The sequence below is a fragment of the Chrysemys picta genome, chromosome 3 (assembly GCF_011386835.1).
Source record: "Chrysemys picta bellii isolate R12L10 chromosome 3, ASM1138683v2, whole genome shotgun sequence".
In the NCBI taxonomy this organism is placed as follows: Eukaryota; Metazoa; Chordata; order Testudines; family Emydidae; genus Chrysemys; species Chrysemys picta.
Window position 1 is genome coordinate 18,014,077 of NC_088793.1, and position 14,626 is coordinate 18,028,702.

Below are 14,626 nucleotides of genomic sequence, written 5' to 3' on the forward strand. Positions count from 1 at the left end.
CTAAATCCAAACCAGACCAGTGGAATCCTCTGGTCAGACGGCTGGAAATTCCACCGAATTAAATCACGTTGGTGGTCTCCCAGCTCAGATCCTAGTGAAGAGCAGTACAGTAAAACATCCTCTCGTTCCGCTAATGAATGCGCCCACCCACACAGGATCTAGTGCCCCCAAAGAACTCAATTCAAGAACAACTTTTTAAACTCATGAATGAAATCAAAGGGCTCATTCTATGAGCCAAAGAGCACACAATTTTAGGAAGAACTAACTGCAATTGGGTGGTTATTACACATCGTCCCTTTCATAAGCAATATAGACAAGCAAAAATAATAATCATAATACTGAACATATGCACAGTGTTTCAGATAATTAATCCTCATAATACTCCAGTGAGTAGGTAAATAGCTACTGCTATCCTTGTTTTATAAAGCTTAAGTGACTTGCTCTAGGTCACAGAAGGAGCCAATGTTAGAACTCATGAGATCCTGGCTTTCAGTCCTATGCTCAGACCAGGCCTTGTGGTAAATATGTGGCAATTAGAAGAATCTGCTCTCAAGGGAGGCGGGAAAACTCAAGTAACTACGGCTAAAGAGAAGAAGAGCTCTGTGTAAGTTTGAAAGCTTGTCTCTCTCACCAACAGAAGTTGGTCCAAAGAAGCTATTACCTCACCCACCTTGTCTCTCTGTGAAACTAATGTGAAGATCACACTCATTGCGCTCTTCCTAGGATTTCTGTCTCTGGCATCAGCTGTGCAGGGGATTAAATGTTCATGATTTTAACCACAGCAGTGGCGTCTCGTGAAAAAGGTCAGAGGATAGAACAATCTAGTCACACTATCCAAGCAGGAAGTTGGACTATTCCTGTGCTGTGAGGACCACTCCTTTAGGGAAGCCTGTTAGGAAATTATTGGGTGATGTGGGGGGTGGAAGGAATCAAGTCCCTTGTAACTGAACGGGCTTGAAATAATAAATACGCACACTTTCTTTAAACACAGCTTGCCACATCCTGAGAATCTGGAATCAATTCCTTTCCTTTCAAGATGCTTAAAAGTGGTGGAACTTTGATATGGCATGAGTATGTTTGCTTCTGGGCTTACCGCCCTAGCCAGCCTGTTCCAACCCTTTCAACATTTTTATATTAAAAGACAGCAAAGTTAGCAAAACAAAGAAGGGAAAAAAAGGGATCGGAAATTCAGAGAACTATTAAATCAGGGCAGCCTTGCTGCCAAATACATCTGGTAAGCAAATGAATCATGATCTATAACATCTTGCCACACAGAGTTACACCCGAAGGTTATCACCTGCTTCTATGCCAGGCACAAAAGTCAATGGATGTGCCCAATGAACCACTGCATGGATCTAGTAAAAATTATGTTTTCTCTGTTAACATTAAAGCACCTTGTTTATAATTATTTCAAATGATCCTCGGACTCAAAGTGAATTGATACTAGAGCTGATTGGGAACCAAAACCTCCACTCCATAGAAAATTCCAACATTTAAAAAAAAATAGTTCCAAATAGGAATGAAAAGGCAAAAATTTCCCACATATTGAAAATTCTGAAAAACTTCAATTTGGTATCTTTGAAATGTTTTATTTCAATAGTGAGCTAGACCAGATGGATGAGGCCATATCTTTTATTGGACAAGCTTCTGTTGCTGGAGAGGACAAGCTTTCGAGCTCCACAGAGCTCTTCAGGCCTGGAGAAGGTAACCAGTGCCAATACCAGTGCTAAATACAAGGTGGGACAAAGGGGTATGAGGTATAAGGGGTTCACACATGTTGTAGGAGACCACTTAAAATGAAATGGACAATTAACACTTCTGCAGTTGTACAACAATGGAGGGTTAGGGATGGTCTACACTGGGAACCTACACTGGTATAGCTTCGTCTCTCAGGGAGGGTGAAAATTCCATACCTCTGAGAGGTATAGGCCATGTCTACACTACAAAATTACGTCGATCTAATTTACGTTAGCATACAGCCATCGCAGTTATAAAATTGCTTGTGTGCACGCGTATTTGGCTCCTTGTGTCGGTGGTGCACGTCCTCACCAGGAGCACTTGTATCGATTGTATTGTCAGTGTGGGGCTTTGTGGGATGTCTCCTGAAATCCAGTAACAGTCCACATAAGCAAAGCAGTGTCTACACTTACACTGTGTTGACCTAATTACATCGACTGTGACTCTGTGCAGCTCAGGGAGGTGGTGTTACTAAAACGGCATAGAGAGGCAGTTATGACAGCAGGAACCAAATTTAAGTGAAAACATTTCCACAACTAGGTCAACACAAGGCAGTTTACATTGACCTAACCACGTAGTATACCAGGCCATAGCTATGCCAGCCTAACTCCCGATGTAGACCTAGCTATCACCTTTCAGGGAAGTGGATTACCTACGCTGATAGAAGAACCCCACCTGTTGGTGCAGGTAGTGTCTACACAGAAGCACTACAGCGGTGCAGCTGTGCTGTAGTGTTTTAAGTGTAGGCAAGCCCTTAGTAGGCAGCAGGGAGTGTTACAAATTGTTGTAATGGGCCATCAAACCAGTGTCCTGTTAAGTCCATAGTTTTTAGTGCCCGGAAGGATTATGAATTTAAGTTCCCAGGCTTGCCTGAGATCAACACAACTACAACACTTGTTTTAATAGTATCATTTTGATACATTTCATTTTAACTTTTATATTATATTAAAATATTAAATATTATATACATGTATATATTTCATACAGAATACATATAATATATAATATTAAAGTTAATATTTTAATGCAATACAAAAGCCCAAATGAAACTGAAATGACACTATGGAAACAAAATCTTTTGACACTGTCAACATGAAACGGTTTGACTCTTTTCCACTGAAAATGCCATTCCCATGTCCCTACAACATGCTCCAGTTTTTGACAAAATTGGATTTTTTGATTGAAAACAGTTCTAGATAAAGTTTGCCCACCTCCTCTAACCAATAGTAAAGCTTGCTGCTTTATATATTCACCCATTTGCCAGCAGAGTGCACCATAAACCTTAAATCAAACAGACAAATGTAAGCAATGACTGTGTTCATTTATTGCCAGAGACACTAGGGCAAGCAACTGCATCTCTTGGTTTCCATAGTAACTTCTCTGTACCAGTTAAGCTTCAAGGGGGGGGAAAAATCAGCTGCCTCAGCTACTTCAAGCCAGCAGACTCTTTCACCAACAACTTCTTCTCATCTTACTTTTGGAAATATCACACATTACCAGCAGCTAGTTTCCCTGTAAATGGTGCTGCTGAAGCTGTTGCGAGGCCCAATATGCAGACCCCTCTGCTTTGATTTATCTTGGGAACACAGTAGGATTAATTAATCCTCACTTCAAGAACCTTATACCCCATAAATCCCATTAGAAAAACCCAACCACTTCACCCCACTTCTGAGGAAAGATATAATAGTCACAGGCTGTAGTGTGAGCTCACTTTACTAATATCTTGTTACCTTTGCTAAACATACCACAGAACATTTACCGGCCTGCTGAGGAGAGTGATCATAAATAATTAAAATTACACCACACTTGTCACAATTAGAGAGAGGCTGATGCTGCAAAACTTCAGTTCCTGAGTTCACATACATTAGTGAATTTATCCTCACACACCTCCGTTAGGGAAGTATTAATCACGCCTCCCGCCCCCCCAAAAAAGTTTGGTGAGTTGGGGTTCTTAGTATTTGATTTGGACCTATCTTTGGCCAAACTAAACAAACAAGTCCTATTGTGTGATGTAATACCCTGGAGTTGTTTGGGTATATTTTTACCATGTGTTCATCTACTCACAAATTGTGATCATCTGCATTGGATCTCCTAGTCATCAGGGTAGGTAAGTGCCTGATCCAAAGACCATTGAAGCCAGTGGAAAGCCTCAATGGGCATAGATCAGGCCCATATTGAAGATAGGGGACAGACGGAGTTATGACTATATCTTCACTAGCGTTGGACATTTTCCAAATTTGTGAATGTCTGATGGGTTCTACAATACTGATATCTTGGCTAATCAACCCAATCCTGGAAATTACACATGATTAACTTGAGACAATGGCCATGGGTGCATTATAAATGCATAACACAGACAAACTGTTTCTCTAGCAATTTCACCCACTAATGTGGAGGTAGGAGATGAGACAATTCTCCTGTCTATAATAATAATTCTTAGTACTTATGAAGCACTTTCCACTACGAAAGCACCTTGCAAAAGTCAACTAATTAATTTGTGCAGCAGTAAATGGTTACTGAGGAATGTGTTATTAGGTTTAAGGATTAAAACAGTGGCTGGAGCCTAAAAAAAAAAAGTTCAAATATCTCTCAGCATGGGAGTGCCTGCAGCCCATGGATCACCTGACGTTTGGCTCTATAATCTTAGGGACTGGATGAGGCAGGAGGTAGGTAATAGGCAAGGTAGGTAGGTCTGCAACCATGCTGACTGCTGGTGCTCCCAGTGGCTGGAGTCTAATGCAGGTACAGGCTAACAGGGCTAGCTCCAAGAGATAAAAGAGACCTGGACATGGGCAGCAGATGAAGCTTCCACTGGGGGAACCTAGCTCCCTGCCCACCTCTCCCACACATGGCCCTGCCCACACTCCACCCCAGCTCTGCCCCAGGTCCCCACCCCACTTCACTCCCCCCACTCGCCACATCCCTCCTCTCTTCCCTGCTTCCCCTGCGAGGCCTCCGCCGCCTGCTGCTCCCTGCGTCCCTCCTCTCCCCCACCGCCACCTGCCGCTCCCCACGTCCCTCTTCTCCTCCACCCCCTCTCCGCCAAGCCCCCGCCACCTGCCGCTCCCCGCATCGCTCCTCCCCTCCAACACCCTCCCCCGCCAGGCCCCCTCCACCTGCCACACCCTGCATCCTTCTACTCCTCCAACCCTCTCCTCCACGAGTCCCCTGCTACCTGCCGCTCCCTGCATCCCTCCTCTCCTCCAACCCCTTCCTCCACGAGTCCCCTGCCACCTGCTGCTCCTCACGTACCTCCTCTCCTTCCTGCCTCCCCCACAAGACCCCCACCGCCTGCCGCTCCCCGCGTCCCTCCTCTCCAACCCCCTCCCCCATGACGTCCTTGCCGCTCCCTGCGTCCCTCCTCTTCTCCACCCTCCTCCCCCACGACACCCCCACTGCCTGCCGCTCCCCGTGTCCCTCCTCTCCAACCCTCTCCCCCACAAGGCCCCCCGCCGCCTGCCGCTCCCTGCATCCCTCCTCTCCTCCAACCCCATCCCCCAAGACGTCCTTGCCGCTCCCTGCGTACCTCCTCTTCTCCACCCTCCTCCCCCACGACACCCCGCCGCTTGCCGCTCCCCACCTCTCCCGCACTGCCACCTGCCGCTCCCTGCGTCCCTCTTCTCCTCCACCCCCTCCCCGCCAAGCCCCCGCCACCTGCCATTCCCTGCATCCTTCCTCTCCTCCACCCCCCTCCCCCGCAAAGCCCCTGCCACCTGCCTCTCCCCACATCCCTCCTTTCCTAAGCCCCCAAGATACGGCGGGCGGGGGGACCTTGCAGGAGAGGAGGGGGAAGAAGAGGAGGGAGGAGGAGAGGAGGGATAGGGCGGGTAGGGGACCTTGCAGGAGAGGGCGGGGGGAGGACAGGAGGATACGGCGGGCAAGGGGACCTTGCAGGGGAGTAGGGGGGAGAAGAGGAGAGATACGGCGGGCGGGGGGACCTGGCAGGAGAGGAGGAGGGAGGAGAGGAGGGATACAGCGGGCGAGGGGACCTTGCAGGGAGGAGAGGAGGGATATGGTGGGCAGGGGGACCTTGCAGGGGAGGAGGGAGGAGGAGACGAGAGATACGGCGGGCAGGGGGACCTTGCAGGGGAGGAGAGGAGGGATACGGCGGGCGGGGAGACCTTGCAAGAGAGGAGGGGGGAGAGGAGGGATACGGCGGGCAGGGGGACCTTGCAGGGGAGGAGGGGGGAGGAGAGGAGGGATGTGGTGGGCAGGGAGACCTTGCAGGGAAGGAGGGGGGAGGAGAGGAGGGATGTGGTGGGCAGGGAGACCTTGCAGGGGAGGAGGGGGGAGAGGAGGGATACGGCGGGCAGGGGGACCTTGCAGGGGAGGAGAGGAGGGATACGGTGGGCAGGGGAACCTTGCAGGGAAGGAGGGGGGACAGGAGGGATGTGGTGGGCAGGGAGGCACCTTGTGGGGGAGGGGGATGGAGGAGAGGAGGGACATGGGGCAGTGGGGGCCGTGTAGGGAAAGGGGGGTGGAGTGGTGGAGAGGAGGGACTCAGCCAGGCAGCGGTGGACGCTGGGGACCTCAGGGAAGGGGCAGAGCAGGGACGGGAAGAGACGGAGCACAGGCGGGGCCACCACTGCCCAGGCATCCAGCGGCAGGTTGCAGTGGCTGCACTGGGGAGGCTCAGCCTCTCCTGGCCTATTATACCTGCCACCTATGGACCTGGGGTTTTGCTGGTGGACCTTGTGCTTACAGGAAGTGGGAGGGGCAGAGGTATGTGTGTGACAAAGAGAGGTTTCACAACTAAGCTGACTGTCAGGGGTAGGCAGAGGAGGGCATACCTCCCTGAGTTCACTTTTTCCTAAGACAGGACTGAAGTGATAAGAAATAAAACACGACTCATCAGGGATGTGTTGTGAACTTAAGGGCTCTGGCCTGGCTACTCAAAGGTATTTAGTCACCTAATGGCCACTGAAATCTGGGCCTCAATCCTCAGCCACTAGTCCTGCTGCTTTTGTGCTGTTCAGGGATCGCAAAGCAGCCAGATAGTGGCCCTAAAAGGGGATGTCCTGGATTTCCTGTCCCAGGGGAGTGCTCACATTGCACAGAGATGTTAATAGCCAGCTCTATACCACCCATCCCCACTTCCATGTGCAGGGCATGTTAGAGGTGTCAGATGGGAGCTGGAAACACAGCACTCTGTCCTTGTAGGATGCTGCCACCACTGTAATTTAGAGAAGCCCCTGGGCTGCTCTGTGCGATTGCAGGGATGGTTTCAACTCATGGTGGCCTAAGGACCAGGACCTAATGCTGATTACACTTATACTGTTGTAAATAAGACTACGTCCACTGGCTTCAATGCAGTTACACTGGTGTAAATATAGCACAAATGAGATTAGGATCAGTCCCTATAACTTTCCCCCCTCCATTTTTGGCTTGTTTTGGGTGGTTTTTAAAAAGACATATCAACTGATAGGAAACAGAACCATCAGAAAGTGTTGATAACTTGATACCGTGGTGCTGTCATCATTTACTCTACTTCCTGTCAGTAGCCTTCTACCATTAAAGGAATCTAACCGATGCGCCTACCTTTAAATTCACATTCTTGACCTGCCATTAAGCTGCTGTTAATGCAGAGGCTCATTCAAATCAGCATTCATAATTCTGCAGTATAGACGTATGTCATCGGCCGGCTCTCAGCCTGGGCTTGGCTGTTGTTTCTTAACATCTCTTGCCTCTGGGTGCCCTCTGAAACCCTCACTCCTGGGCAAGCTCACTGTCCCCTGTGGAAGCTGAGCTCACTCACTCCCGGGGTCCTTTCAGAGTCTCATTATCTCCAGTCCCTAGTGCTGCTCCTCAGTCCAGCTACAGATCACTGACAGAGAGCAGACGTACAGAGCCCTTCTCCAGGCTGCAGTGGTTGTCTGCCCTAAACAAGGGTGGGGGAGGGGAGGGAAGGCTAGCCACTGCTTTGGGCTGGGCTGGGCTGGGCTTCCATGGCTTCTGGGCTGTCTAGCAGCCTCTCTTCTTGGGCAAACTTCCTTCCCCACTCTGTGGCCAGCTTCACCTTTTTAAGTTCCCCTTCTCCAGGTAGAGCATGGTTTGCAGGCACACTTAATTGGCACTGCCTATGATCAGGGACACTCATTAGGCTTGTGGGGGGGTGTCCCATCACAATGTACCCTCACTACAAGGTCACACAGGGAGTCTGTGGCAGAGCTGGGACCCGAACCTATATCTCTCGAATCTAACCACAAGATTAACCTTCCCATCTGATCAGCAGTACATGTGCATGGTGCTTAACACAATAGAAAACACAGAACCTGCCCAGCAGTCTTTACATTCTCAGGTAAGGTGTAACCTGAAGAGTGATTGAAAACACTCTGACAGATCCTCAGTAGGTGTAAATTGGTATAGATCAGAGGTCCCCAAAGTGTGGGGCGCACCCCCTTAGGGGACACGGAGGAACATTCAGGGGCATGGCTGAGGCCTGGGCCAGCCCGCATGAGAGGCAGGGAGGGAGTGCCACCCAGCTCTGCTCCTGGCCCCAGCTCCGGCCCCAGCTGCTGGCCCCATGCTTGGGGCTCCACTCCTGGCTGTGCGCCTAGGGCCCCAGCTGCTGGCCTCGGCCCCTGGCTGGGTCTCCACTCCCAGCCCTGCCCCCACCCCCAGCTGTGGCCCCAGCCTCGGCACCCTTACCCTGTCCACATCCTCCTCCCCCCCCAACCCTCAGCCACGACCCTAATCCTGGCCCTGGCTCAGGGTAGGAGGTGCGAATAGGGGTAAGGGGGGGGTCGTGATCCTGAGACGTTTGGGGACCACTGGTATAGACCAATTGACACCAGCTGAGGATCTGGCTCTCTGGTGGGAGAGGAGAAGTGTAGCTGCACTGAGCTGAGGGGATAGCTTTAGCTCCAACTGGGCATGTCATAGAGGTACTAAGAGGCATTTATTTATTTTTGACACTTCCGTGTGAGTGCTTTGAAGAGGAGGATTGGAGCTTCTCAGCTGCAATAACACAGGCTAAGAAGCCAAATCAAATCACTCCCTTCTCCTAATTAATTTTTAAATAAGATGTCACTATTGTGCAGGCTACAACAGCAAACCAGCCGTGACAGCTAAACACAACCCTGAGACACTTGGGAGCAGCTCCTGATCTTCATTAGACAGGTGCAAATTTGGAGTAACTCCTTTAAATTCACTGGCCCAAACTGATTGGCAATAATACCTTACGCCACTTGGGCATATCTTAGAATATGCCAATTACATGAAATATATGAATGACAATGTGCTTCATTTTTTAAGTGTGAAACCTCCTTGAAAGAGTTGGTAGTGCACCCTACTCACCAGTGTTGTCCTGCTGCTTGGTGTTTTTTATGTATGCAGAGAATTTGGAGAAGATATCTATCCCTGCAGTGTTTGATTCACGATGTGCAGCAGCCAACTTGGGGTACCTGAAAAGGAGAGGAGCAGTCTGGAAAATAATGTTTTATTGTTACAGCAATATACTGATAATCACAAATGCTGTTTAGAGAAAGAGGGGAAAAAATATCCCTGTTCCCAGAACTGTAATTAACGCTGTAATTTATCTCAGCATGACAGCTTGACAAAACCCTCTTAATAATACTGCTGTCCTGGGGAGCCAGGCATTTGGAGAGTTACACCGTGATGGTTTTATGACAAGCACTTAATGTGACCAGCAGCTAAGGTACAGTGGCCTTAAATCAGAAAGAGGCGTAGATTTCTAGCAGGGTGTGGGGGAGTTTGGCAGCAAATTCCCTCTATTATCAATGGCAGACCTGTGCTTAATTCCCGGTGCTGAAAATATAGCATAGAATGTAACAGCAAGGAGTGTTAGTATAACGAAGGTGGACGAGTGGGGAGTTTTGATTCTGTGTGTTTTTTTTTTAAAGAGACATCTGGGGCAAAGGAACATATTGATTTGAAAGACCAGAGCATATTAAGGGCTTGATCCAAAGCCCACTGAAGTCAACATAAGGACGCTCATTGACTTCCGTGGTTCTTGGATAGGGTTCTAAAATGTTCTAGCATATCTGATCTCCTGCCCCCAGCACTGGCCAACAGCTGATGATTCAATAGAAGGTGAAAACACCCTATAATGCACCTAGACATTTTTCAAATTCGTAGAACTTGAGGCCAGAAGGGACCATTAGATCATTAATATGACCTCCTGTATAGCACAGAATTTCACCCAGTTACCCCTGTTTTGAGACCAATAATTTGGGTTTGGCTAAAGCAGATCTCCCAGAAAGGCATTCAGTCTTGATATGAAGACATCAAGAGATGGGGAATTTACCACTACTCTTGGTAACGTGTTCCAATGATTAATCACCCTCACTGTTAAATATTTGTGCCTTATTTCTAACTTGAATTTGTCTGGCTTTCATTTCTTGTCTGCCTTTCACCCCTAGATTATAAATCCTTTTAGTACCTGGTATTTTCTTGCTATGAAGATATTTAGACATTGTAAACAAGTCACCTCTCAATCTTCTTTTTTGCTAAACTAAACATATTGAACTCCCTTAGTCTCTCACTGTAAGGCATTTTCTCCAGCCAGTAGAGAATCATTCTCTTCTCTACATCCAATCCAATTTTTCAACATCCTTTTTTAAAATGTGGACACCACAAATGGACACACTATTCCAGTTTGGGTCTCACCAAGGCTTTGTTCAGAGTGTTGTGCTGTGTGTGAGGAGAAAACATCCTGCAAGTATTAATCATGCAAGCAGCCTTTACACATGCAAGCAGACCCACTGAAGTCAGCTGGACTGTTCTACGGGTAAAGACTACTCTGGTTGCAGGACTGGGAGCTTCTTATAAGCTCCAGATAGAACATCTTCCTCCATTCCTAACAAACGCTGACAATAAAGCACAATTTTTACTTTGGAGGTGCAAGCATCTCCTCCAGGAACTCCTCGATTTTGTTGATGTCAGTCTTGACCTCTCCATTAAAAGTCAAGAACGGCGGGTGAGTCCCAGGGGCCAAATTGTGTAGATCAGCTGGCTTTCTGCAGAGAGAAAAGGGAAATTCATGTTATCACCAGACATTTATTATCACAGAGCCCCACTGGTGTTCATGGCACTCAGGAAACCAGTCACTTGCACCCCCTTATTTCATTCAGTATTCACAGTAGTTTGAAAGAGTCCTATTTAATACACAAAATATTTTTTTTCTACAAATAATCAAGAAACTGAATCTCAATTGCTCTGTCGTGTGTCTTTGGCGCTATGTGCCTGATGCAAAGCCCACTGAAGAACAATGAGAGGGAGGGTGTGTTTCTAATAAAGAGCAAACTATGGGCCATTGTGATGGTTTTCAAATAAATTAACCAATAACTTGTTACCTTTTCAGGTCAACTGTGGTGACATTAAACACAACCCCTTTGAGCCAGAGGATCATGAAGAGACGCTGTGAAAAAGGACAGTTCCCAATACTCTCTCCATCTATACCAGCCTAGGGGAAAGAAAGGGAAAATAATGAGTATGCACCATGGACTCTGCTCACGTCTTGTGAGAAAGAAAACTGGATATCAACATAAAAATTACCAGACTGAAAACAAACAATATCAAGCAACAGCACTGTAGGTTATCACCAACCGAGTAATGGATTTACTCCAGGCTTAGCTTTGGCCAGTAGTTTGAGTGAATGTCCTAGCCCCTATCATGACACAACGTCTGGCTAGGGAAAGCGGGTCCCTAGCCATTGTTAAGCTAGTTCTGGAACATTGTCTAGACTCTTAATTTCCCTTGTCCACATAAAAACTGCTGTGTAACAGGGCTGTTAGAAAACTCAGGGGCAGGTCTTCAGCTGATGTAGACTGTCATTGTCATGGGACTTCGATGGACCTATGACACTTTCACACGGGTGGAGGCTCTGCCCCACAGTCCCTACCAAAAAAGGACCCAGGAGAAGACTTCCACATCAGAATCCAAGCATTTCCACATCCAGGGATATTTGGATCTGGAGTTCTAGTTTACATCAATAGAAGAAATAGGGCTCAAATTAAGACATTTGGATCCAGACCAAAATCTGAACTTTTGCAAAGTTCAAGGGAGATGTTTGCACCAGAGTTCCAGTCTGTGCTCATCCCTAGTAGCTATTGAGTTTCTTACAAACAGCTGCAAGACAATAAAAAACTGCTAGTCTTAGCATTGAGGAAATGGCCTGTTTTTTCCTTCAGAAGTTTATGGTCTTTAGCCATGTAAAGATACAAATAACACTGGCTAAGCTGGGCAAAAGCTGTATCCAAGGTCAACATCCTTGCATCATAATTACCAGGGTGACCAAAGCTTTCAGGATGATAACGGTTTTGATAAACTCAATTTTAATTTGTCGTATCATAGTGTTTAAAAGATTCTTATGATCCTGGTGAAGCAACCAACCGTCCCTTGTTTACTTATATGGGTTGAATAACTAAGATTTATGCATACAGAGTACATCTGGGATATGGGTGATGAAATAATTTAGCAAATACATGTTCTTTTCTTTAGAAAAGATATTGCATTATGGTTTGCTCTCATAAGTTTTGTCTCCTTGGTACTGAAACTGAGAGGCAGCATTAGTGTGTCCTAGAGCAGGAATCACTTCTAATTAATACAGCTCTGCAAAAGGTTTGTGTAAGCGGGGGGAATGGTCCCGCTATTGTGGGGAACTTTCCTGGCTTATACACTACCCCGATGAAATGGGCTAGCGAATGGATCTGAGTCCTCGCTCCCACTTCCTTTACCCAAAGGCCTGCCTGACCTCGACAGCTCCCCTTCCACTCTCCTGTGTGGCAGAGTCCTCGTAACCCCAACAAGCCTGGGCCCAGGACTCCTGCGGGGCTCGGACCCCAACCTTGTTGTGGTCACTTAGGGCAGGGGCTAGGGTGTCCCCACTTGGGGTGCTGTCTCCGCACTGGATGCTTCCCTGACCCACTGATCATTACATACAGTTCAAAGCAAATACAATTTATTAAACAGCAATCCATTTTTTAAAAGATATGGAAAAATGGGAAAGGTTAAAGGAAAACACATAACCCCACTCTGGGGTATGGGGACATCACAACCAGCGTCTCTGGAATATAAGGGAAGTTCACAGTCTGTTCCTCCCACATCCCAAGCCTCCTTCTCAGGCCCTGGCTGTGCTGCAGGTTGGACATTTGCTCTATGCTCTGGCGGTGGCCACATGCCATCAGGCTCTAAGTGGCAGGACCCTTCTTCCCAGCGTCAGCCCCCCCCCCCCCCCCCAGGGTTACAATCCCCGACCCCCTTTTCCCCCAAGTCTGGCCTGCAAGGCGTCTTGGCTGGGGTGTCTCCCCACACTGGGCCCGCTGCCCAGGGTGTCCCCTCACTCTATCCAGCTGGCTGCTCACCGCTTACATTTGCAACAGAACCATAAACCAGATAGAACTTGGCTGGTTTTACCATACTCAGGCTGTTTTGCTGAAAGATTTGCTGCTAAAGGTCATGAACCTTTCAGGTGACCTGGGCTCATCTTAAGGTGAGCTTGGGTTTGCAGAGACATTAGATTGACTCAATCTGCTAAATTCCAATCGAAATCCAGGATTTCAACTGCACCCAAAGTTTTGGTCCAGTTTGAAAGATAGGGGCCATTTGAAAAACTCTAATTTGGATCTAGGTTCAGATTAAAACACTCTCAGGCTTGGTCCACACTGGGGCGGGGGATTGATCTAGGAAACGCAACTTCAGCTACGAGAATAGCATAGCTGAAGTCAACGTTTCCTAGATCAAACTAAGTTTACTTACTGCGGGTCCACGCGGCGCAGGCAAGCTCCCCCGTCGACAGCGCTTCCTCCTCTTGGCGAGCAGGAGTTCCGCAGTCGACGGGGGAGCACTTCTGGGATCGATTTATCGCATCCAGATGAGACGTGATAAATCGATCCCAGAAGATCGATCTCTACCCGCCGAATCAGGTGGGTAGTGTGGACCTAGCCTCAGAGTTTGAGGAGATTCAAATCTGAAGGTTTGGTTCGAGTGCCTCTCTACTTGAAACCATGGATTCATCATGCACTTGATTTTGACACGGAAATAGCAGACACTGTGGTAAAGCTGAAGAAAATTCATTTGCACAAATCCCTCGGAAGTGGAGTAGCCCAATTTTGCACAGCACTGCAACATAACATAGTTATTTCTGTTCTGCAAATTGCATGGTAAGATCAGACACTGAGTTACCATGAAAAACTGGGCACTTTCACATTGTTGGACCCAAGTAATTATTGTGAAATTACATCCATTAAACCAGCACCAGTGCCTGTTAACTTCTTACTTTTCCTGAAATGAGGCTAGTGCTGTAAGTGGATATGCTGGCCTGAAGCCAAATTCTCCTCTCCCTAATATCATGGCAATTCCACTGAATCTACAGCCAACCTATTATATGGGTAAACATTTGGAGAACAATATAATGGCCACTGAGTCCAAGGAGAGATCAGTGTAGACAATGGGCCTTATACCTGTCTCATTTACACTGGTTTATTGATTCCATTGTGCCTGATTCACTGTTGCCCAGCACTTCGTGCAAAGTGGTTGTGAAATGTCACCACAGGTCACACAGCCAGTCAGTGGCAAAGTGGACAGTAGAACCCACCTAAGTTCCCTCTAAGCTGTCCGGCTGCACAGCTGCCTATTAAGCCCCATGCAGCGAGTCAGGGCTGCGGCGGGGAGAGGCACCCCTCCCTGCTGGCCCCAGCACGGACCTGCCCGGACTTCCCGCAGCCAGGGGAGAGGAGCCCCTCCCTCGGCCTGGCCCAGGCCCACCAGTGCTGCTGGGGAGAGGAGCCTCTCCTTCGGCCCAGCCCAGCCCTGCTTGAGCTGCCACAGCTGGGGAGAGACGCCTTTTTCCCAGCCTGAGCTGCTGCAGCGAGAGAGGGCTGGGGGGAGCCCTCTCTCCCCACTGCAGCCCTGGGGCAGCCTGCACCCC

The 14,626-nt window shown here is 48.2% G+C and overlaps 1 protein-coding gene across 9 annotated transcripts in view; it reads right to left on the reverse strand.

The window, feature by feature from the left end:
• Positions 1-14,626, reverse strand: part of CLIC5 (chloride intracellular channel 5) — a 160,664-nt gene that overhangs the window by 61,093 nt on the left and 84,945 nt on the right. For all 9 annotated transcript variants that reach the window (XR_010599368.1, XR_010599367.1, XR_010599369.1 and 6 more), the window contains 3 exons: positions 11,052-11,161; positions 10,590-10,715; positions 9,034-9,140 (listed from right to left, as the gene is read on the reverse strand). Coding sequence is in view for 6 of the 9 variants with exons in the window: in XM_065587547.1 (XP_065443619.1) it covers positions 9,034-9,140; positions 10,590-10,715; positions 11,052-11,161 (343 nt within the window). In the remaining 3 variants the exon portion in view is untranslated. The remainder of the gene's footprint in view (positions 1-9,033; positions 9,141-10,589; positions 10,716-11,051; positions 11,162-14,626) is intronic.